Below are 25,228 nucleotides of genomic sequence, written 5' to 3'. Positions count from 1 at the left end.
TAGGTGTCTAAAGGTGACAGACAACCAAAGTGACTGAGAAGGAGGAGGAGACTTCTAGAACTATTCTAAATGCTACAAGGCATAGCGAAAATAAGCAAATATGTGCCTATTTTCAACTCTGAAAAATAGTTCATTTCAAAACCACATCAAGTAACACAATTTTAATAATGATAATGAAAAGTAAGATATTATTTAAATTCTCCAAATTTTTTGTTATGTGTACACATATATAATATGATATGTATATATAAAGCATATATATTATAGTATCATACATATTAGTGAATCCAATTTGTAAATTATAAAGGAGAGATAAATGAGCTCTACTGAATTAAAATATGCAAATCTATGTTTCAGAAATAATAATAAAAATTCAGAGGAAATCACTTAAAAGAATTCCAAATACATATTTTCAGCATAAAAGGAAGACTCTTTCAAAATATTACTTTTTCTTTATGAAATCAACACAGGATTTGTTTTTCTTTTTTCCTCTTGATCCTCCTGCCTCACTCTCATCAGTCCTGGGACTCCACATGTGCACCACCGTGCCTGACTTGACAACTTTACTCTGCTTCTGTTTCATATTCAGCCACAGGAAGAGTTATTCATTAGCTCTTGCCTGGAATTGAAATTTAGACATGACTTAAAAATTTAGCCTAGGTGTGGTGGAGGCAGGGGGAATTCAAAGTCCGGGTTGAGGACCAGGCTTAGCGGCTAAAAACAATTTTTTGCAAAGACTACTGGTCCATGTTCAATTGCCCAGTAACCACATAACTGTGTCTACATACAAATTAAATGATGTTTTTTGCAATGTTTTGAACTATCTAAAAAGCGCAATTTATGGTACAAATGTATTATACAACACAGATAAATATACATTCACATGATGAAATGTTTTGAGGAATGCTCAATAATAATTATTTGCAAAACATTTTGATCCTGTCCTTTCTATTCTGTTTTAGTCTGTCTTTCTAATATATCTTACCTCAATCAAAATATAATGTTAGTCAGGTTCTATGGAAGCAATTTTACCAATGGCTAATGAGTTGTAACCAACAATTTGAAAGCAATGAACAGTCAGGCTAGGAGGCACACAAAGGTCAAATCAGGAAATTAGAAAAATAAATTTGAATTTTCTTTAGATATGTGAAGCAAATTTTCATTCCAGTGAATTCAGGAACTTAGAGCCATTGGAGATGAATTTTTTCTCTTTTCCTTCTGCTCTCCTCCCCTTTCTTCTGCCCTTCCCCTCCTCTTTCTCCCTTCCTTTCTTTCAGAGTAAGGATCCTAGAGACTACAATAGTGCCTGCCAAGATTAACTTCCCTCTAGAACTGGACAATGGACACCAGCTATTCCCAAAGATGAGTGCTTTTGACTCTCACAGTCATCACTGACAATTTGGGCGAGTTAAGTCTGAAATTCTCTTCATACCAACATGTCAATCTGGGCAGTAATAAAAACAACACTTATTTCAGACAAAATACTTAGAGAAATGGATAACTCTTAAGATATTTAAATAAGGTTGTCATATACCATGTATTCATACTAGATCAATGATTACTCTAAACTGAATAAAAGTTAGATCATCTTTAAAAAATATGATATATCATGTCAGAATAAAAACAGTGTGAACTACTTGTTATTCTTTTCTTATAGTTGTGAAACTATGTATGCAGTACCGAGGTCTAGAGAAATATGAGTGATTAAAGACATACAAAACTAAAGCAAATATTGCTTCTCTTATTGCAGCAATTATTTGGACATTCATGTATGCATGACCTCTATAGCACGTTTCCATATCACCATAACAGTTCAGAGATCACAAGGTCTATTACCAAAATAACCCATGTCTGCAAGTGTCCTTCTCAGGTTGCATAAAGGGCCCAGATCTCTCACCTCATGGCTCAGAAAAAAAAAAAATCCAATCATTCTGTATTTCTCTGCATATTTGGAATTCTCCCCCTCTCCTCCCATAAAACTCTCTTTCATCTTCTTCATTTCATCAGCCTCAGTGCCTCTTCAGTATCTTATTTGGAATGATTTATGATTGAGGAGGTAACACATGTGAAGCCCCTGAGCTTAGCACCTGTCCAACAAAGTGTGAGGGAGTAGAATGAAGGACAGTCTGCAGATTGACTGTTGCCCTGGTTTCACTCATATCATCACTATGCAGAATAAATTACTTGGTCTCTCTGTGTAGTAGCTTTTTCATAATGAGATAAACTAACCCTGTCCTTATTTCATCAAGCTCTTGTGAGGATTGTATGTATTGTGTTAAATCATGAAGTTTGGCAGGGTGGAACGGTAACTATACAGCTGGCAGTGCATGAAAACTTCCTGTTGATGTAAAGTAAGAAATGGCCATTTTGCCTTTAGCTCTGTACTTCCTAGTTTTCTTTTATTCCTTTTCTTTTTTTCCTTTGAGACAGGGTATCACTCTGCCGCCAAACTGGCTTCTAACTCATGGCAATCTTCATGCCCAAGCTTTCCAAGGTCGAGAAACACAGGCATAAAAAGCTCTGCGCATCTCACTAAATACTTTATCATAATTTTCCTTGGAAGTATAAATATGTTTCCACCAAAATAATTTTCTAAGATAGAAATTATAATTATATAACTACCCCAATGTACTACCTTTCTAAAAAAATACATTGTTTATATTTGTTACTGTTAAAATACTATTTAAGTTTTATCATATATTTTGATTATATGATAAATCATCATATATTAGAATAATAAATACCCTGATCTAAAACAATGGCTATTTTAAATCTTTTTGACACACCTTTTGGAATTGCATGTTTAAAATATTTGATGCAAATGTATAATTGGACTACATGTTTACTATCTTTAATCTATGAAATTAATAGATATGCTAGTTACTGCATTTCTAATTTTGATATGAATTACTTATATATAGTTTTTAAAAATTGTACAAGATATTCACATTTATCTACTATACTGCTTGACACAGAGACACTGACATGTATCCAGTTACTCCCTATTCTATTTCAATTCTATTATGTCTATTTAATTTGTCTTTTTACAAAGCCTATTAATTCTAAATAGAAATCGGTACATATTCGACAAATGCAAGTATCTTGAAATATATAATTTCCATACTTTTCGACTATGAGGTCGGTATGTTTCCAGATCTGTAACAAAGATCCAACCTGAGCATTGTTTTGATCAGAGGTATGTCACCTGTACATAACTTAATTTCTTTTTCTTGAAATAAATTAAATGAATTTTAATGATTATTAAATTAATTAATGATGGTAATTTTAATGCGCAGATATAAAAAAGTTTTAATGAATTCTCATCACTACCAGAAAGAGAAAATCATTTCTATGGTAATATTATCAGATATTTTTAACTGTTCTCAGTGTCCCCTTTGTAGTTTTTCAAAGGTGGAGTTTCACACTCTCAATGTTTTATGATTTACTACCTGTATACACTCCACAGTTTTTATTTTCAAATTCGTTGCAATTCTGCCTGTGTCACTTATATCTATGGAAAAATTAGGTACATATTTGTCCTACACAGATATATAATCAGTATATACACTTGTACACATCCTCACATACACACACATATGATAGTTTTTATTCTAGTTGTATATGGGGGCCGATAAAGAAACCACCTTTTAGAATCTTTTCATTGTGTAGATTTAGGAAAATTGAGATTCCTAAAATTGAGCTACTTCTGAGCCAGGATTATATCTCTGGTACCCTGGCATATAAAAATACAATATCATTTCTGACCTTTTTAAGCATCCCTCATATTTGTTTTGTATCCCAAACAGAGGTAACAAAGAACAGGAACAATTTTATATATTTCATTTATGCCCATGAGCCCTCAGCACAGCATTAAGCAATATGAACTGAATGACACAAAGCTCTAATCTATATCATATTTCATATGGAAGTATCTCCTGCAGTTAAAATGGAAACCATCTCTGTCAAGTCTCTGGGAGAATTCATGAGAGAACCACAAATATCACCATCTTTATGTAAGAATGAACAGCATATCACAGTTTTCATTTTATTCATGCAAATTATTAAGTTTTTGTTTAAAATGTTAAATGTATACAAATAATAAGTTGATTGCAGGGCTGGAGAGATGGCTTAGTGGTTAAGTGCCTGCCTGTGAAGCCTAAGGACCCCAGTTAGAGGCTGAATTCCCCAGGACACACGTTATTCAGATGCACAATGGGGCACAATATCTGGAGTTCGTTTGCAGTGGCCGGAGGCCCTAGTGTGCCCATTCTCTCTCTCTCTATCTGCTTCTTTTTCTCGCTCTGTCTGATGTTTTCAAATAATAAAAATAAACAAAATAATATTTAAATAAATAAGTCGATTGCAATGTTTTCCTTAATTTTACAATGTCTCTAGTAAGTTCAAATCCAAAAACAGTGAAAACAGAAAATAATTGAAATCAATAAGAAGGCTTATGGACATGCAAAGTTATTAGTAAAATACAAGAGTTTTAATTAAAGATGTTGGCTTCTAACAAAGGCTAGCTGTTACCCTGATTGATCAGGAGTGCTGGCTCAGCTCTTCATTCCCTGTTAGCTCCCACTTCCTTTGCTCTGCTCTAATTGGATATTTACCACACTGACACCTCCCCTTAAAGCAACAATTGTTTCACAAAGACTGTAAACACAATTACACTGTAGACAAATTATATGTGTATGCATGTATGCAGTGTAATTAGTCTATTATCATCACAATTTCTCATTTGGGTTTCATGATCTGTAGGAAACTTTCAAAAATATCATGGCTAAGCAACCTAATTTTAAGCTGCCTCATCTCAGTGATTCATTTGGAGGAAAAATCTAGAATAAAATCTTTATATTATAATATTCTAGGTAAAATACAAGAAGTTAAATTTATTTCTGAAAATTTGCTTAACAATAAATGAAGCTGGTTAAAGTTTAGGTTTTCTTCCTGTCCCTATGTTTAAACCAAAAACTCAAGATAAGGCCACTGTTAAAAATAATTTTCCTCATATTCAAGCATAAAAAGTTCTGAAACAAATGTTAATTTTTATTTTTTCTTAATATGTTCTCTAATGTTTTCTTATAGAAAAAAATAAATAAAATAAATAGTTTTAGGAGAAAGGCTTCATTTTGCAAATATAGTAACTAGTTCTGTTAACAATTTTCTACAACAAAACAAGTATACTCTTGTATTAGTTCTACTCTCAATTACGTGTGTGTGTGTGTGTGTGTGTGTGTGTGTGTGTGTGTTGTATGCAGTATTTGTGCACATGTGCTTTCGGTACATGTCTTCAGATATGAATATTCTATAACTGTATGTTCAGTGGTCAGAGGCAGACCACCATACTCAGTTATTCTATTTTTAACTTTAAAAAAAAAAAAAAAAACATTGATTTTTCAGAAAGTAGTGAGACCAGAGGAGATAAATCACCCCTCACATTTTAGCCATGGCCCTAGTGAAACCACAGTGGAACTGGAGATGAGCAAGAGTGTTGCTTCCATGGGGTGAGCCTGACAAGCTCACCAGGATGAAGGAGACACATGCTACGGATACTCAACATATTCCAAAGTAGCGATCCAGAGGCTCCTAAGTGCCCATCACTGAAGTAGACTTAAACCACACCCAACAAAGCTCAAGGAATTTGGGCCAAGAGAGGGCAGAAAGACTATAAAAGCCACTAGTTGGTATGTCATGCTCAGAAGTATTGCCTTCACTCAATACCTGACTGCTGCTTCCAGCAGAATGGGGGCAGGGAGTAGGGAAAAAAATGGTGCCAACACATGATGAATACATACAATGTATGTTCTTGATAAAAGAGAAAGACAAATACAAAAACAGTAGAAGTAAACTTGCTGCAAATGGCATTGTAATTAAGAAATAGGGTCTTCTGCCACTCAACTTTTCCCTGTAATGAAATAATATCTTAGTTTAAAGAACAAATAGAGAGAGGTCCCATTTCTCATTCATTCCAGTAACTGAGGCATGCATCTCTGGTGCAATACTTTTGTTTAGGAGATAAGTATATTTTCATCCTACTGCCAAATTCACTTACATTTTCCAAATTGTTTCTTGGTGAGAAACGTAATTTGTAACACAACTTGGAAGATGGAAAAGTGTATTATAAGGAACAGAACATTCTAGTTATAAAATCTGTACCTGAAGATAGTTATGACTATTTTATAAAATCTGTACCTGAAGATAGTTATGACTATTTTAATGCAAAATGTGTGCCATGGTTGAAAAAAAACAAACTATATTATTTTAATGTATGCTTTTGTTAGCTTCTCTGCACTTGAAGTACAGTGACTTAATGAGATGACATTGGAGCGGGGAGGATAAAGAAAACTCTAAAATGAAACCACCACCCTTCTCGATAACAGGAGAGCAGAGAGCAGGCTTGACTCTGTGCTTGAAGATAAAGAAGGACATGCCGTATCTATTTTAAATGAGATAAGTACACTTCATATATCTTGCAGGGACACAGATAAATTTGTTCCTTTAATCATTATTATTTATTTCTTAAAGCTTAGCCTCTTTCACACCTATACCTATGCTGCTCAGACCTGAGGACTCACTCTCATGAATAGAGTTGTCATTCTTGCCAGCAAGTCTGCTGAATAATACTCCTATAAGCTTCAGACTTCGCACAGAAGATACGTTTGTCTCCCCTGACATGAGGACATTAATCCACTGAATCAATTTACTTAAGCTGTGCTGCGAAGCACTGCAGACATGATTTAACTGAGCTTAAAACTACCTTCAAGTCTCAGTTGCTGCTCCACCTGTAGCACGGCTGTCAGAATCCCAGCCTAAGTTCCATCTGACCCTTGGCTGTGATGCAAGAAATATGCTTGTAAGTTCATAGGGTTTGGATGTACATGAGTAAATCAGCCCAAGTAGAACACTTGGTTCTTACAAGCATTATTTACTGACATTAATATTTATAAAACTACACAAGTTTTATAATATGTTAAAATTTATTTTAAGAAATAATAACCTTCACTATTTAAAATGGATGCTTATAAGATAGTTCTGCTTCTAGGAGGTTATAGTCTGAAGTTTATGAAATAATACTGAAGAACAATTAAACACTTAAATTATTGAACATACATTCAAATTAACTTCCATGTGCAAACCTGTGCACAAAATAAGTTGTAAAGTGTTTCTAAATTGTAATTAAACTCACCACATTCTTATAAATTTTCCGTCTAATAAAATGACTGTTTTAATCATAATAGTCTCCTTCCCCTTCTTCTTTTTCTTCTTTGCTGTGTTTAAAACAAAAGGCTGAAACCTTTTTGTCTAGTTTTGGTTGTTTAACATTTCTCCATCCTCCAGACTCTCTTTTAAGGGAACCATTGTTGTGGCTGATGCCTTTTATTTTTCTTTGTCACTATGTCCCCATTCAGAGATGCTGTCAGCTCTCATCACCACTCTGCTTCATTTCCCACTAATAAGCCACTCATTACCATGGACTTGTTCTCCCAGAGCCTGAGACATTTATCTGTGATCTGACTTTTCACCATTCAATTATCCACAACATAATACGGAAATGTTTTGCAAAATACAAAATTGTGTACCTCCACATAAGTCTCACTAAATGGTATTTATTTCAGTCACATAGAAAGAAATACTTTCAAAATAGTATTGCCCAATGGCTTTCAGAGCCTGGAATGTATGTTTATATGACCAACCAAAGAGAAGCAGAATATTGTAGAAAGATGAATACCATATTTGATGATTTTGTGGGCCTCATGGTATTTAAAACACTTTAACTAACTAAGGAAATTTTGGAAACCTAAGGAAGCCTAGATACTTTTGTCATGCAGTTTATGAAAGATACAGAGATGTCATATCTTTGAGGAACTTTTCATGAGGCCTATTTACAAAAAAGATACAAATGTAATTTTAAAAGTCAGATCTTACGTTAAGGATATGTCTGAGAAGTTTCAAAATAAATTTTGTACTATGTTTCTATGTATTCGGAGGAAGATGCAGAGAAGGATAGGATGGGTGAAATGCCAAGGCAAAGAGCTTCCCTTCTTGGGACCTCTGCTTGCTCTATTCCAGGACACCAGGAGTCAGGAGACTGCACAGGCAGAACTGCATGGTAGGATTTGTCTCACATCCATCCATTCATTCACACTCAAGGTGGAATGAACTTTCCAACGGACCTCCTCTACTTTGTTATACTATCAGCTACTCCTTACTGGATCCTTCATGTGTTAAGAAAACTCTTAAGCATTTCCACCTTATTGTTGTATTAAATATCATACAAAGAAATCCTCTGTGGTAAGTATAACTGCCTTCATTGTGTAGAAGTGACATCTGAGGTTTAGAAAGATAGAGTTATTTATCCATGACAGAAAGTGGAGGCAAGTGGGATGTGTATCACCTGGCTGATTTTAAACCTAATGTCCTTGACTACTGCACTGTGCAATGTGGTATGCTACACAAGCAACAGTATTATGTTTAGATTCAAACACTTAGGTGAAATATTTGTATTAGCTTGTAAATTTGACAAAGTAATGTTTTCTTCTTCAGCTGTTAGTTAAATGAAGCAACCATCATGGTCCTCTTTACCTTGCAGGAAAGTCATTTTAAGAGGAGTTTAAAATGGAGATGTTTATAAACTATAAGGCTCCATGCTAACATAGATTATACTAAAAATGGATGTATGCATTTATTATTAATTTGATAGGCATTGTGGAGTAGGCTTGTTAACCACTAATTGAATTTAAAGTTATAGTAAGCTTAATTTCTCTGCAGAAAGATTACCTGAATTAAATTATTCTTATCTCATGACTTTTTATCTACTGTAGCTTCATGATTTTTGTAGTCAAGATTCTCTCCCTTTCTTGTTGGTGGAAAATAGTAAAACTCCACTGAAAATGTATTTATAAGACATTTTGCTTAATAAAGATACAAATATAGATGTGTACCTAGGCTTTCCAAAGTACAGAGACCTAGAAGATAATATAAGTAATATAAATATATGTGCATATGATTTTATATTAATATTATGAAATTATATTAATATTATTTAAAAAATTTATATATATTTGGATTTGATAAAGATGATATAGCCTTGATTCTCCTACTATATTCTACTACAATCTCTGACAATCATGCCAAAGGAAGGCAATGGAGAGTAGTGGAAAGAAGAAAATTTGGATTTGCATCTAACACTAGAGTAAGAGGAGAAGGGACTGGAACCTTAAATCCCCTCGCCAAAAAGAAAGAGGAGGCCCATGCTGACACCACATTTCCTCAGTCTTCTCAGCACAAGAGAAATCTGAGTCATCCTGCAAATTGGGTCCAGCCTCCATTAGCAGCTACAAAGAAGCCTGTGTGTTCCCCATTTGCTCCACAAATAAGGAAATGAAGTAAACAGGTAAACGACTGTATAACTCATTTTTAAGTTTGAAACTTCAGAAGCTTTTCCCACGAAATGACCACAGATCTCTATGAACTCTGGTTAATGACATGGTTACTTGTCATATCATCACATAGTGTTGTTATGATTATTATTTCAGAGATCTGGAGCTAGTTTAAATGGCCACATCAATGTCAGCCCAGAACTATGTGCCCCTTGGTTTGGATTCCTATGCTTTTCAAATATTGTCTAGAGACATGGTAGTGATTGTATTTCATACAGGAATCTAACTTTACTTTATGATCCTATTTAAAATTCTTATCGAAATGTTCCTGCCATAAAACATGGATTGTACTAAACGAGTTCATTTAAACTACACTGAGATACTGCTGTTCAGCTAAGTGGTTATCACACACACAAAAGTCTAATAATGTACTGCTTTGCCCCATGAATAAGGAAACAGTAACATACACATGTCTCCTTAGAAGCCAAGCTTGTTGCAGAGAATAAGACTGATAGTGATCTCTGTCAAATAACAGTGCACATGCCTTTGCTCTCCTTATGCCACCTTAAAAATTAGTAATTCAGGGCTGGAATGATGGCTTAGCTATTAAGTTCCTTGCCTGAAAACCTAAGAATGCAGGTTCCATTCTCTAGAACACATGTGAGCCAGATGTACAAGGTGGTACATGAGTCTGAAGTTCTTCTACAGTGGGTAGAGGCCCTAGTATGGCCATTCACTCTCTCTATCTGCCTCTTTCTCTTTCTCTATAACAAACAGATAAATAAATGCATTTAAAAAAACTTAATTCTTCAAATAATTCACACACTTATGCATGGTTTGAAAAACTCAGGCTGATTCTCTATTTTACATACAGTATGACTCAGAAGCCTGTGTGCTAATAGCTTCATGTCTATACCATGACACCTTGTGGAGTAAATGGAACCTTTGGGAAACTTTAAAGATCATTGGAGGTATACTATCAAAGGGCACTGTGTGACCTTGAATTCTTCTTCTATTTAGTTTCCTCTCCATTGCAGTGACCAGTTTTTCTTTGTCACAGGGTCCATGTCATGATATGCAAAGCCAATGGAATGGAAATTCAGAATTGTGAGCCAAAATAAGTCTTTTCTTTCTGTGCATTGCAATGACTTCAGATATGTCTTACAGTAACAAATGGCTAACTAACACATGGTCCAACATTCAAAGCAGTTTTCAGGGGAAAATGAACAGAAAGTATGAATCAGTTTCCTTGGAATGAGTAGATTATATTTGTAAGAATGTATGTAGTATTTGTGGCCAATGAGTGCCTGAGGAGTCAGAGCAAGGCAGAGGTGAGAAGACAAATTTACTTAATTCTCTTGTTTATTTCTTTAATTTTGAATAGGAAAATGTATATGGATTAAAAATACGATTTAACATAAATTATTTACCACTGAGGTTACATCTTTTCCTATTCTCTTTCATTTGGTGGCCAACAATATAGCAACCCTTTTTGTATTTAGTTGTTGAAACATAATGTTTGGAACTGGAAAATTTGAAATTTCTAAGATTCTGTATAAAACTCTAACCAATCTCCAAAAGGTCTAATATCTGCATGTTAAACTATTCAACAATATTTTCTGTTATCTATGCTAATGAAGCACAAATTTCCATTTATCACACTGTTTCGTATGCTATATCAGCCGTTGTCGATGTAATGGAAATAAGAGCTTACCATTTGCATAGGAAATTTTGTTTACCATTCACAATTTGAACAGGTATGTATAGCACGTATTTGTGTGGGTGCACATGTGTTTGGAGGTATGCATGCATTTGTGAGCACATGTGTACAGAGGCCAGGGGGTAATCTCCAATGTCCTTCTTCAGGTGTGCCATCTGCATGCTATTACACTGGATCTCTTATTGGTCTGGCACTCATAAATCGGTGGCTGTTACATAAGCTTCAGAGATCTGCTGGTCTCCACTTATCCAGCATTGAGATTCCAGGCATTCGCCTCAATACCTTTTATTTTATGTGGATACTGGGAACTGAATCCTGATCCTAAAGCAAACAGTTCACTCACTGAGCTATTTTCCCAGTCCCTTGTTTTCAATTTTTAAAGTAACTACTTAAGTCTGCTGGAATTTCAGAGTACTATTTTTGAGTATCATAGTTGTTTAAGGATGCCTTAATATATAAATTATAATAATATATAAATATAGATAGTCATAGCTGTAGGTAGATAATATAGATGAGGGGATCATGGAAGCATGGTCAACATTCTACCAACTGATTAACATTCCCAGCTCCTTATCTTTATATTTAGATTGCTTTATGTTCAATGTGTGAGCAAGAATGATAAACTCATATTTATGTCACCAAATGACCAATATAAGAAATATACTCTAAGAGAAAGTAAAGATTCATTCTCAACTTTAGTGACTGTATCAAGAGTTCAAATAGTCCATATCTTTGTGCCTAGAACAGTTCTTGGAATGTAACAGGGTGAAGACACCTTTGCTCATTTTCTTTAGCCAGTGAATGGCAGTTCTTAGACATAAAGACTTGGGAAAGGTACTATAACAGCCAGCTTACTAGAAATCAAATCACCATCACACCACACATATTTAGATATCCTACATCTCTGGTATGTAAAGGTTGAAATCATATCAAATGCCACTGAAAATGTGCTATGAAGCTTATCATACTAGAAACCACAAAGAAATATAAGAAGCAATTATATTTCATGTTTCATTCAAAACCAATGGAAGTTTGCGTGGATAAAAACACATATAGCACAAGAAGGCAAAGCTTCTTATGAATATCTTATGTGATCAGAACTGTAAGAATCAATTACTAAAACAGCTTGATCATTTTAAACTATGGATTCTCACTGGTGAATACTTACAAGTCTGGCAATGGTTTTCTGTGGGGCCCCAGCATCGACCAGTACAGGACTTGTGGCAACGTCCACCTGTAAAACAGGAAAAATGTCATGTTCATTATGATAATTCATTACAGGTCAAGGATTAACTTCTCAAAGGAAATGCTCTTGCTCCTGAATGATGATTTTAATGACAGGAAATAATTTAGAAATAGCACACAAAATATCCACATAGGTAGCACAACCTAGGTAATCAATATATGAAGAATGGATGTACACTCTTTTGCTATGAAAACTCCTCACAGTTTCTTTTTGTGTGTGTGTGAAAAGAAAATAATGAATATTCTTAGAAAGTAGATAATTATAGAACTACTTTGACTATAGGACATTGCTATTCTATTAAGCAATTCTATATGCTGTAATTTAAAAATTTCATAGTTTACTGACACCAGTGGATATTAAAATTAAAGTAACAGCCAAAAAGAAATTGTTGCAGTCAGATTCACATTGCTGGAAGAAATCACCTGACCAAGAGCAGTTTGTGGGGAAAAAAAGTTTATTTTGGTTTACAGACTTGAAGGAAAGCTCCATGGTGGCAGGGGGAAATGATGGCATGATGAGAGAGGGTGGACACCGCCTCCTGGCCAACAGGTGGACAAAGGAACGGAAGAGTGTGGTTAACACTGAAGGGGAAATTGGCTATAATCCCCATAAGCCTGCGTCAAACAATACATAGCCTCCAAGAGGAGCTAATTCCTAAATTTCCATCAGCTGGGAACCTAGCATTCAGAATGCCTAAGGTTATGGGGACACCTGAATCAAACCACCACATTCTGCCCTTGGCTCCCATAAACTGCTAGCCATCCATGATGTAAAATGAAATGCATTCAGTCCAACTTTAAAAGTTCCCATAGTTTTTATCAATCCTAATGATGTTCAAACATTCCCATAATCTAAGATATTATAACTGAGCCAGGATACCAACCGCCCCCCCAAAAAAAAACCATAATGGCACAGAATAAACATTCATACTGCAAAAGATGACACTGGGCATAACAAAAAAAAAATCTAACAAATACAAGATTTAAACAGGGTAAACATCAAACTCTATAACTCCAAGAACAACAACTCTAGTCTATAGCAAGTCTCCAAATCCAATAATTCTAACCAACAAGTCTCTGGAGTTCCCATTCTACCCCTCTGGCAAGGGTACTCACAGTCCTGGAAAACTTCATTGGATCTGGCAGCTCTTTTTGGCAGCTATCTCGTGGTCCTGGCACCTCCACTGGGTCTCTACTGCAAGCCAGCATTCATCCTCACAGCTCCATACAGTCTCCATGCATTCAGCAAACCTGCTATACACTGACCATGGCCATTTCCAAAACACAAGACTATGCTACAAATTCAATGACCCTTTCTTTTCTGCACTTTGTATATTCCATAATACCAGGTAGGGTACCAATTTGTTAACCCAGGGGAGGAATAAAGCAGACTATGAAGAAAAGGATACTCCTTGAGCACCCAGGCCCTTTCAAAAGAATCTACATTCTTCCTGTTGCCCCAGTGCAGGGCAGCTGATCAATCTCAACAGATGTAATATCTTGTATAATTACAGCTGAATGGGCAGAAGCTTCAGCCCAAAGATTTCATTATGTGCCATATCCCTGGGTACACACCAGTCCATTTCTACATAATGCAACCCTGCACAACTTCTTAGGACATGGACATAACAGCAAGTCTCACACAAAATGCTTCTAGCCCAGTCCAAGCAAAGTTCTTTCTCACCCTAATAAGCCAAACCTCACAGTCCATAGTTTTTACTGCATTCAGGTCTTTCAATCTGAACCCGAACAGTTCATTAAGCTGTACTTACAGCACTGCAAGGCATCTCTTAGGTCAAGGTTTCAAATCCTTTCACATTCCTCCTGAAAATCAGCTCCAAAAGACCAAAGCCACACAGTCAGGTGTCTAGCAGTAATCTCACTTCTCTGGTACCAACTATTACTGCTGCAGTCAGGTTGGCATTGCTGGCAGAAATTACCTGACCAAGAGCAGTTTTGGGGATAAACAAGTTTATTTTGGCTTACAGACTCAATGGGAAGTTTCATGGTGGCAGGAGGAAATGATAGCAGGAACAAAGGGTGGACATCACCTCCTGGCTAACATCAGGTGGACAACAGGAACAGGAGAGTGTGCCAAACAATGACAAGAGGAAACTCACTATAATACCCATAAGCCCGACTCCAGCAATACACTGCCTCCAGGATGTGTTAATTTCCAAATCTCTACAAGTCGGGAACCTAGCATTATGGGGGACACCTGAATCAAACCACCACAGAAGCTGAGGTCTAAGACAAGACAAATGTACTATTTTAATCATGCAATAATCTATAAGTTTAAAAGGAAAATAAAAAAAACTTAAAAATAAACGTTTTAGGAAGCTCAGTTTTGATTATTTAACATATACTTTTAACATTTTTATAAATCCTATCTGCATTTCCAAATACTAACATGTAACACATAAGTGATGACTTCATCTACTTTCGATTTATCCTCAAAAGCATAAGCTGTCTACCAGAGAAATTCCTGGAAGATTCAATAATAAACATATTAACTGGAAGAAAGGATGTAAAAGGACTTTGTTTGGAACTCGTTTCTGAATATCACTCGAAACCTTTATAGGCACATGGCTTCTTTCTAGAATGTAAAGTAAATATGAAAAGCTTCTAAAGACAAAAGCTGTTTTTTTATAATAGGCTTTTAATTAACATTTCTCTTAATTTCTTAATATTAATTACAAAATCAAAGTGTTTTACAAAGTTTGTCTTACTGTAAAAGTTGTTAAATAGTTATACCATATGTTTCCATCTACTTTGACCCAAGATTTTTAAAGCCTTCACAGAGAAGTTCTTACAATCTGAAGAACCGTGATGCCATCATTGCCACTGCTAAAATGTTCTCAACTGCTGCTTCTCAGGCTGAACATCAGCCCATTCTGATGAATGACCCTCATTAATGAATAAAGCCACATCCAAGTTAAACAATGTTTAGGCAAAGCTCTACATTTTTAAAGTATGAGATCCTTGTGACAGTAGTGTTTATTTAAGGTGATTATTTTTGATGCATGGGCTTCTGATATCATGAGTCTAAAATATCCTGTCTCTGCCATCTGCTTATTTAGATCTAAACACATTATAACCAAACAATGCCACCTCATTGTAGCTGACAAGAAAAAGGACCCCATCTGGCCTGAACAATATAACTTTAATCAGCGATAATGACAATTATTATTAAGAACTTACTGGAGTTCCTTTGTACCAAGTTAATTAATCTAAATTGATTTATACCAATGGAAATTAGAAGGCACTGTGACGCAGAATGGAAAGTAGTGGAAACTTTTTGGAGAAAAAAACTTTTGTTTTTAAATTTCAAAATGTAGCTCATGGTAGTGTGTGTTTATAGATATGTAAAAATATTTTATTTATTTATTTGTTTTTGTTTTTTTTTTCGAGGTAGGGTCTCACTCTGGTCCAGGCTGACCTGGAATTAACTATGTACTCTCAGAGTGGTCTCGAACTCTCGTCGATCCTCCTACCTCTGTCTCCCAAGTGCTGGGATTAAAGGTGTGCAACACCACGCCCGGCTTGTAAAAATATTTTAAATCAATTCATTAAGTGGTTTGTTAACTTCAGATGTCTGAAGTAGAGTATGACCTAATTTAATCAGAGTAAGAGTTAATTTAAGACTTCTTTAACTTGGTTTGGTGCTAATAAAATACTTAACATATTTTTGGGGGCTAGATTGCTCCCATTTTGAAGAAAAACAAACTACCATCAGCAATACACATTTTAATATACTCTTCTTTTTGTTAGATTGTAAAGTTTTATTTTTAAAGTTTCAGTTATCATACTGAGATCTCTTGCCACATTTAGCATATTACATACAATCATGTATAATATTATGTACCTATTCAAAATCAGTTAATTTTTTTAAATTTTATTTATTTATTTATTTGAGAGCGACAGACACAGAGAGAAAGACAGATAGAGGGGGAGAGAGAATGGGCGCGCCAGGGCTTCCAGCCTCTGCAAATGAACTCCAGACACGTGCGCCCCCTTGTGCATCTGGCTAACGTGGGACCTGGGGAACCGAGCCTCGAACCGGGGTCCTTAGGCTTCACAGGCAAGCGCTTAACCGCTAAGCCATCTCTCCAGCCCCAAAATCAGTTAAATTTTTAAAAGTATAAACCATTTTGGGAAATATAATGTCTCTTATCAAGGTATCAGGATATGGCTCACCTATTTGTAAACAAGTTACTTAGTATATATACACACAATAAATTTAAATAACTTCCTATTGACTACGTACTTGCTCCTGTAATATGTTCTGTGTTAGTTTCTACATCCGCACATTTAATAAAAAATAACCGATCACTATAAAAGGAGGACACCTATTCTACTTGCAGAGGCATATACACTGGTCTAAGCTCGCCCATGGTCACTGGGAAGCCAGAGGAGTTTGTTCCCACACTTAAGAGAACATAGACACACACTTCAGAATTCTGTTACTGCCAATATACCAGAGGAGCATGGATAGAATGTTCTACATACTGTGGCTCTGCCTGCCTGACCTTCACTTCCTGACCCCAAGGAGCTTTGACTCTTCTACAACCTGCCTTGGGCATCAGTTCAGGCTTGCTCTTCAAAAGATGCAATCCCAATATTATTTCCATGATTTCTGCAATAAAGTCGATGTTAAAATATCTAACTGAAGTACATGCCTTGATATAATTTGGAATAGGCTATTTCGTATACTTTCCTGGTTGCCAGCTGAGTTCCATTGTTACATGTGTATGTGTGCACAGACACATACACACATGCACACACACACACACACACACACACACACACACACACACACACACAGTAGCACAGTAGCACACATGTCATAGAACAAATGTGGAAGTCAGATGACAACCTAGGGGTTTGGTCCTTGCCTTCTGCCTCGCTTGAAACCGGGATCCTCATGGTTTGCTGCCACAGGTGCCATGCTAGCTGCTCCATGAACTTCTCTTGACTAAGGTTCCCATTGCTGGGGCTCATTGGAATTATAGACGTACTTTCTACTTGTGTGCAACTTTATGTGGGTCCTGGGGATTCAAACTCTAGATACTAGCCCCTTTAAACACTGGACATTCTCTATAGCTCTGAATTTCATACTTTTAGATAACTAGACAGTATATGCTATAGAATATTATTGCTACATGTTTTGAAATATGTTTTAAACCAAGCATCCTGAAACATTCCTACAATAGTAGTTTTTACATGGTGCAGGCAGGTGGAACAGGAGTTCAAGGTCATTCTAGCTACAAAAAGAGATTGAGGTCAGCTTGCACTACTTGAGACCACGTCTCGAAAAGAACAAAACAAAACAAAACCAATCCCCCCCAAAAGACCATGCTTTTTAAACTTTAGTTCATACATATTTAATTGTACAAAATTATTAAAGAGATAGCAAGACAAAGGGGTTTCCATAGTAATCACCCATCAAATAGTGAAGAAGCAAAAACAAACCTTGTATTTCATGCTTTCTTTCCAACTTGTCTACCTATTAATTTGTAATTATTACATAAATGCCTTCTTTATTTTGTTTATTAGGTTCCCTGCTAAGTATTGAAGATGAAACCAACATGAATATCACCTTCATGGAATTCATAATTAACTCAGCTTTACTCAGAAGGAAAAAGTTGTCCACTACTCTGTACTTAAAGTTTACATGCTGTGGGAATACATCTACGTAGTTTTGCTATCTCCTTCCCTTGTACAACACAGAAAAGCTGAGTGGCATAGGGCCATGTTGAGCTAGTTCACGCAATGGCTTGGAACTTTGCAACATTGCTTATACAATGATTTATTTTCCCATCATCAGGAGATCTCCCATGGCATGTCAATGAACAGACAAGGAGGCTCCCACAAAAACACAAATGCTCAGTATCTTACTGAACTCTTCCCAACCCCATTCTCAGTAATATAGTGTTTACAATAGTCCTGATTTTATGTGGAAAACAAACCTTGTATCTTCCTAGTATTTTATTGTGAGTTAGTTTCATAAACTACCCTCAGGAGTATGTTTTTCAAATAAGGACTTCAAGGAAGGAAAAATATATGTGAAACCAGACTTCATAAATGAGAACATTATGTGACTTTGGCTCTGCTGTCCAAATCTGTGTGTTTTCCCTTAACCTGTTACAATGGTATTTACCAATGTTTATTATAATAATTAATTTAAAGCTATGTGAGAAAATATACTACTCTCATATATATGTATATATTAAGAAGCAGACATTTTCAAATAGATTGATGATAACTATTCACATTGATATTTTCTTATACTCTGAGTCAACAAAAGAGATGAAATAATAATCAAACAAAACTACAAAGAAGTATTTCTGATTCTTTAGTCACTAAATCAATTCTGAAAGTAAGTACTGATTATTCCACACCAACATTATTCTAATTCACAGGCAATTCTTTTGCTTAGACAAGGCATCATTTATCACAGACATTCACAAATATGACTAAGTTCATCTTTCTGCTTGTCCAGCAAATTTGACTAAAATAATGTAGCTTTTGCATTCATTTCTAGGGAACTAGAGTCCTTGAACAGCTTTTATATTTTTAAGAGTCATAAATTCATGCTAGGAGTTTTGCTTGTTTGTGTGACTGCCTGCTAGGAGAGATGGAATTCAATATCTACCTCCGTAATGCTTTTTGCAAGTAATACACCAGGACAGTCAGAGAGTTACAGACTATGAAGTCATTGGCAGCCATAAAAGATTATATCCTCCAACTGCCTCTAGCTAAGGGCAGTGCAGTCACAGCGCCAGATTCTTCTTTCAGTTCTTTAAAAACCAGCAGTCCTGACCTCTTAAAATGCCTTTTACTGGGGAAAGAAATGAGAGAATACTATCTTTTTTGTGACCACATAATTCAAAACAGAAAAGTGAAACATTCATTGAAAGTCTATGGTAATCAAGTTCTTCTCTTGGTGTGGGTAAAGGTGAAACGTCAGTGCCCTGGAGAAAACTTCAATTTCAGGAAATGGAGAGACAGGCACATAGTCATTATAACCACAGTGTTTATGAAATTGCAGAAATGCATAAAGTGGAAGGATTTGAGCACCATTCGGCAGAGAATGGACATTTCAATGGGGCTTGAATACTTACTATGGCCAGAGTAAAAAGGGAGGGAAGGAGACTTATTGGCCCAGTATTAACCTAAGCAGTAACAAAATAGCTTTAAAAGTGTGACTCTTTGCGGCCAAAATGGGTATGTGTTTATAACAATTTGTATGAGGAAAAGCAGCTGGAGGGTGAAAATACACATCCAGACAGCCTTCTAAAGTTGTGGAATTTACATCACATAGGTATTATTGAGTTTGTCAAGATTTAATGAGCATTGAGATGATGTCATTCTATCTGCCTGGTAAAAGTCTTGGTTTCCTAGTCAATGCTATCTCTAGACTGTCTTATACAAGGCGTTGATTTTGGTTAGTGGTAAGGGGCAGGAATCCATGTTTCTATAAATCAACCCTAAGGGGTCTCATGCTGTCAGCTCTGAGAGATAGTGCATATGAGCCATGAGTTAACTTATATCTCCACACACAGTTAGCACTATGTCTGTCTTTAGAAACAATGTTCAGGTGTTAGATCTCATAAGATATGAGGTAGCCTATCTTAAATTCTAAAAAATGGAATAAACTAGTAGTTTCTCTTATGTCCCTGAGTACTTTTATGATTTATGGATATATGTACATTAAATTTTATTTTTCCTCAGCAGTAGTAAAACACATTTTTACAAAAAGTAAATTATTATAAATTCTTTCGTACAGCAAAATTTCAATTTGATTTTGGCAAGTGATGTATGTGCAGGAACTAGTGACACTAATGTAACTTGTCATTACCCCATTTTATCAGATGGTTGTACTCTCCTTGTTCTTGTCTCTCCAGTGCTGCTCAGATTGTGTTTATTCTTCCTAACCTGTACATTGTGGAAATTGACTTTAATTTTTCTTCCAGTTTTCTGTTCAATTTTCATTCTTTGCTTCTTAAGTTGAAAGTTAATTATTCAGAAGCAATTCTATCACTTATAATATTGATAATGAGAAAAATATAGGTATTTTCACTTGTTAGAAGGATGATGTTAAGCATTTTAAAACTTTACTTTTGAGTATTTTCATGTCACAAAATTAAATAAGGAGAGAATTGTTTATTTTTTTAAGTAGTCACTGTACTGAAAAATAGATAGGTAATGTCAATCTTGTTAGAGGAAAACTTTCCACAAATGCCTTTATAATATGTAGTCAAGCAATTCGGAGTGCATGGACTTATAATTGTGATATAGTCATATGATAAAGATGTATTTTCAGTAGGAGTATAAAATATAGCAAATTTAGGCTTTAACAGTTGTGTGCACCTCCTCTATAGGTGCTCAAACACCTACTGTTAATCAAAGCTGCCTGAGAATAGCTCATTTCTCTCAGCCTTCCCATGGGCAGAATGGACAGCTAAAGCTCAGGCAAAGTAATGTGACACAGAGAGCTGTGCAAAGCTTTGAAAACACTAAGCCATCTTTGCAATTTTTTCTCTTGAGTTTTTCTGCAAATAGAAATCAGTCCAGAGGAAACATGACAATGGCCAACCTATGAGGTAGAAATGGAAGGCAGGACTGAGTAAAATGGATAAATCTACCATAATGCTAATTTTCAAACCTTTTGCACTGACTTGGGTATTCTACACCATGTGACTTTAAGGTCAGTCTGAGCATTGTAGACCCTACCTAAACACAATGAAAATCCAAAACCAACAAAAAGAAATCCTCTTCTATCATTCATGTAGGCAACCAATCACATTGTTGAGATGTTGTGTGTAAGTCAGCTTTGATATCTATAGTCAAGTTAAATGGCCAAATCAATAAAAATCCCAGAGTGAAAAAGAAAACTTGATAATAAACTATTTAGACTGTTAATTTCTACTTGTACCAATAGGTTTATATCATAACAATGACTAAAAGTTATAATCTAATATATTATGAAGAAAATGAAATAAATTCTAACAGACAAAAGAAATCACATTTCTCATTGAGTGGGATGCTTGTTAAAATGCTACAAATAGTATTACTGTCCTCTATTATCAAAACTCCTCCTCTAACCCCACCTTCATATTTTTTAAGCTTCTTCTTTTTTTTTTTTTTGTAGTGTCTCACTCTAGTCCAGGCTGACCTGGAATTCCACATGTAGTCTCAGGGTGGACTCTAATTCACTATGATACACCTACCACTGACTCCCAAGTGCTGGAATTAAAGGCATATGCCACCACTCCTAGCCCTTTTAAGCTACTGTAGAAAGTAGAATTGAACTTAAAGGAGCGTAATGCTATAGAGCCCAGACAATTTTTGATAAAGCATAATAACAAATAATAGAAGGTGACTAAAATTTAATAGAAAATCTATTTTCCTGACACATTTTTACATACGATAATAACAACACTTTGTCCCAAATAAAATATTGCATGTATTAATTATGACTGTTTATCACCTCTAGTACAGGGAGACTATAGAAATTCTACCTATGCAAAGCAGAATTAATGCCATATGCAACATTAAATACATAAATAACATTTGTAGTATGTTTTAATTGTCAATAAGCTAAGGGCCTTGAAAGGCATTTGAAAGAATTAACTAAGAAGTTTCCGTTGCTTGCAATGAACAATCACAGTGATAATGAGCCCCTTAATATCAGCCCTTCAGAGCCATCAAGGGCGTCACATGGCATTCTAAATAGGGTTCAATCTATGTAGATGATATTCATTTGGATCTTCTACCCGTAGTCTTATTCTTGTGCTGTTTGTTCCTTATTTTATTCGATTTCACCGTAATCTTTCCAGAAGTGCATGATGAACATGTAGTCATCCTCAGCTAATTTTATCCTTTCACATCTTAGTCCAGACTTACTTGTTATCTCAGAATATGTCTAGCATTCAATTATTTCTCACCACACTCATTATTATCGATATAAGAATAACCACTGTTAGCATTTACTTATGTTAGGGCAATGACCTAAGTGATCATTTATCTTCTATCTTGTCCCATTTAAAATTTCTTCTCAGTATACCCATAGTGATCTCAGTCAGACAATAGTAAATCTCCTAGCTTCATTTCTCTATCTTAGTAAAATCCAAAGTCCTTAGCAAAGTTAGCACAGCCTTATACCACTTCACCCTCTTCTGCAGACAACCAGAGACCCATCTCCTAATATGTTCATTTTGGCTTTTGCCTCTCGTTTGCATTTTCCCCTTGCTCTTCAGACATGTAAGATATACTCTCTCATTTAAGGGTTATCATGATTCCTCTCAGTGAGCAGCTTTTTATAAATAGCCTGTGGTCAACTGGTCTACTTTCTTATTTCTATGTTTGCAAATGGTTCAATGCTAGAAGAAACAGCAAATATTAACCATTCAGATTTTGAAAGAATTTGGTAGATATAGGAGCCATAACTCAAATCATCAAATTAAATATCTTTGATATAAATTCATACATCTATTGTTCCAAACTGAAATTTCATGTAAATGTTCATCCAGATCTAATATGACACAAAGTCTACCTGGCATGGTAAGTGTCAGAATTTCAATTCTCACTGTTACTGTTTGTGTTACTCCTCCAGCAGGTTAATTAACTTCTCTCACTATGCTTTTGCCTTTATGCTTTGTACTTCGGTGTATATCTTAGACAGGCAGGTCTATGTCAGGTTGTATGATCTGATCTAGATAGCATCATCAGCATCACCAAGATTATCACAGTAGCTGAACACCTTCTACCTACTGCACAGAGACTGCTTTGTATGCATTGCATCAAATTTGACCACTCTAAAGCCTGATGACTATCATTTTTTTAATTTTGTAGGCTAGACAATGAAAAGTGCCCTTCATGATAAGAAACCAGAGAATTGTATATGCCACTCCAGTCCATTTTACACTCAGCTTATTCAATTGTCAAACATTTTTGGATTTGCCTATGATTTTTTCATTTCAAATTGGCAATTACTTTGACTATACTAATTGTATAATAAATTGCACCAATAAATAAAGGCCAAAATAAATGTCGATTAAATATAAGCACCTTTTAGTATTGACTTTTATTTACAAAGAAGAATGTGGTAGGGAATGAGAGCCCACAGTTTAGGGAGGCTAAAATATTCAAAAGTACTATTGTGTACAAAACCAATTTATAACATTGTCCAACACTTCCCTAAGACTTTGTATAAATGAAGCACTAACAGAAGCAAATGCTTGGAAAATTCAGACAGCCCAAGATTTTGTTAAGTTGTGGTAAAAAATTGAAAATACAAGCTTTGAAATCATTTTTTATTCCCTTCTAGCCTTCACTATTTTAAGTTGTTGGGATCTTGTGCAGGGAACTACCAAAAGATGCAAATTATCCAAACAATAAATTATCCACGATGACACCATTTTCATTCACATTTTGTGTATAATAAAGTAGAATAATAAGTGTAAAATGCCTGACATGTAATTGGTATCAATGTTAATTCTTTTCTCCCTCCATAACAAAAAATAAAGGCATAACTGCAAGTCAAATAAGAATAGCAACACAAGTCTTTAGTCCCAGCCCTTAGTAGGCAAAGGTAGGAGAACTGCCATGAGTTCATGGACTCTGAGAATATCTAGTAAATTCCAGGTCAGTCTGGGCAAGAGTGAGACCCTATCTGAAATAAAAACTGTATATGTATGTGTGTGTGTGTGTGTGTGTGTGTGTGTATACACACACACACAGAAAAAGATGTAAAGAGATGATATGGCAGATTAAACAAGTAGTCTGAAGACAGGGTAATTTATGACAAACAGTTAAGTTTCACAGATGATGAAGTAGAAATGAGGGCGAGGGAGAGTGTGACACTTCTTAGGGTTGACCAATAAATAAGTAGTCTTCATACTTTGAGGACAGTATGCAGATCCCAAGTCTCAGCAAGAGCGTTACTTGTAATACAAATCCAGGAAAATGCTGCTCAGGAACTCCACACTGCTGTGTACTTCAAAAGGGAAGGAAAAGGGAGAAAAGGATATTTCAAGGTGTATTTACAGAGAGACAGAAACCCATGGATGGTGCAAATGCTTACGCGGCAGTGAAGGACTAGATGTCACTGACGCTTGAGGCCCTACCTTGCTCAATGGCCTTTATCTGTGAGCTTACCGCCCAGAACATTGTGGATCTACATGGATTTTTAACATTTGCAAGTTGTGTTCAGTTTGGGAGTGGTGTCTTCTTTGGAAACAGTACTGAAAGAGAATAGGAAAAAAGCTCCTAAATCTTATCCTGCACATGCTAGTGGACCAACTCCAGTCTTTCTTTGAAAGCCTCAATGGCTCTTAGATGAGCATTGTCAACTATTTGCCACACACTTTTGGCTTTACTATAATTTTTCCTTAAAAAATCAATGTCTCTTAAATATACCTTATGAACCAAACAATGTTTTCTGCCAAAGTACGTGTTTCCTTCTCCCCACATATTTATGACTCTACTCCAGTCTTCCTTCCTAGATCCCAATCTCTTTTAAAATAAACCCCACAACTTGTGATTTCTCCATAAGTAAACTTAATAAATCATACTTTATCCTTCTTGAGTACATTTTTATGAATCCTTTGTTAAAGGCAGAACGGAAGCCATTCTTGGGGTTCATAAACTCAGGGGACCCCCTTCCTGAACCTCCAAATTTTGCATCAGTATTATTGCCAAAAATTGAGGTAAAAGAACCTTTTTTTGTCCAAACATTGTTCTTGGGAATAGTTATAAACACTGTGAAGTCTCTCATTCACTACAATTTCAATCAAGCTGTCTTTATTTCCCTGTGTTTACCTTTCACAAAATTTCATCCTTCTGACTCTATCCATGTTACATCATTGTTATATGA

The 25,228-nt window shown here is 35.5% G+C and overlaps 1 protein-coding gene across 7 annotated transcripts in view; it reads right to left on the bottom strand.

The window, feature by feature from the left end:
- The window catches only part of Erbb4 (erb-b2 receptor tyrosine kinase 4), a 1,092,347-nt gene that overhangs the window by 342,322 nt on the left and 724,797 nt on the right, over positions 1-25,228 (bottom strand). For all 7 annotated transcript variants that reach the window (XM_045146981.1, XM_045146983.1, XM_045146986.1 and 4 more), the window contains exon 5: positions 12,272-12,337. In XM_045146981.1, the coding sequence (XP_045002916.1) occupies positions 12,272-12,337 (66 nt within the window). The remainder of the gene's footprint in view (positions 1-12,271; positions 12,338-25,228) is intronic.

Source organism: Jaculus jaculus, chromosome 4 (assembly GCF_020740685.1).
Source record: "Jaculus jaculus isolate mJacJac1 chromosome 4, mJacJac1.mat.Y.cur, whole genome shotgun sequence".
Classification (NCBI taxonomy): Eukaryota; Metazoa; Chordata; class Mammalia; order Rodentia; family Dipodidae; genus Jaculus; species Jaculus jaculus.
The sequence above is the reverse complement of the archived record's forward strand: the minus strand, read 5'-3'. Positions and strand labels throughout refer to the sequence as shown.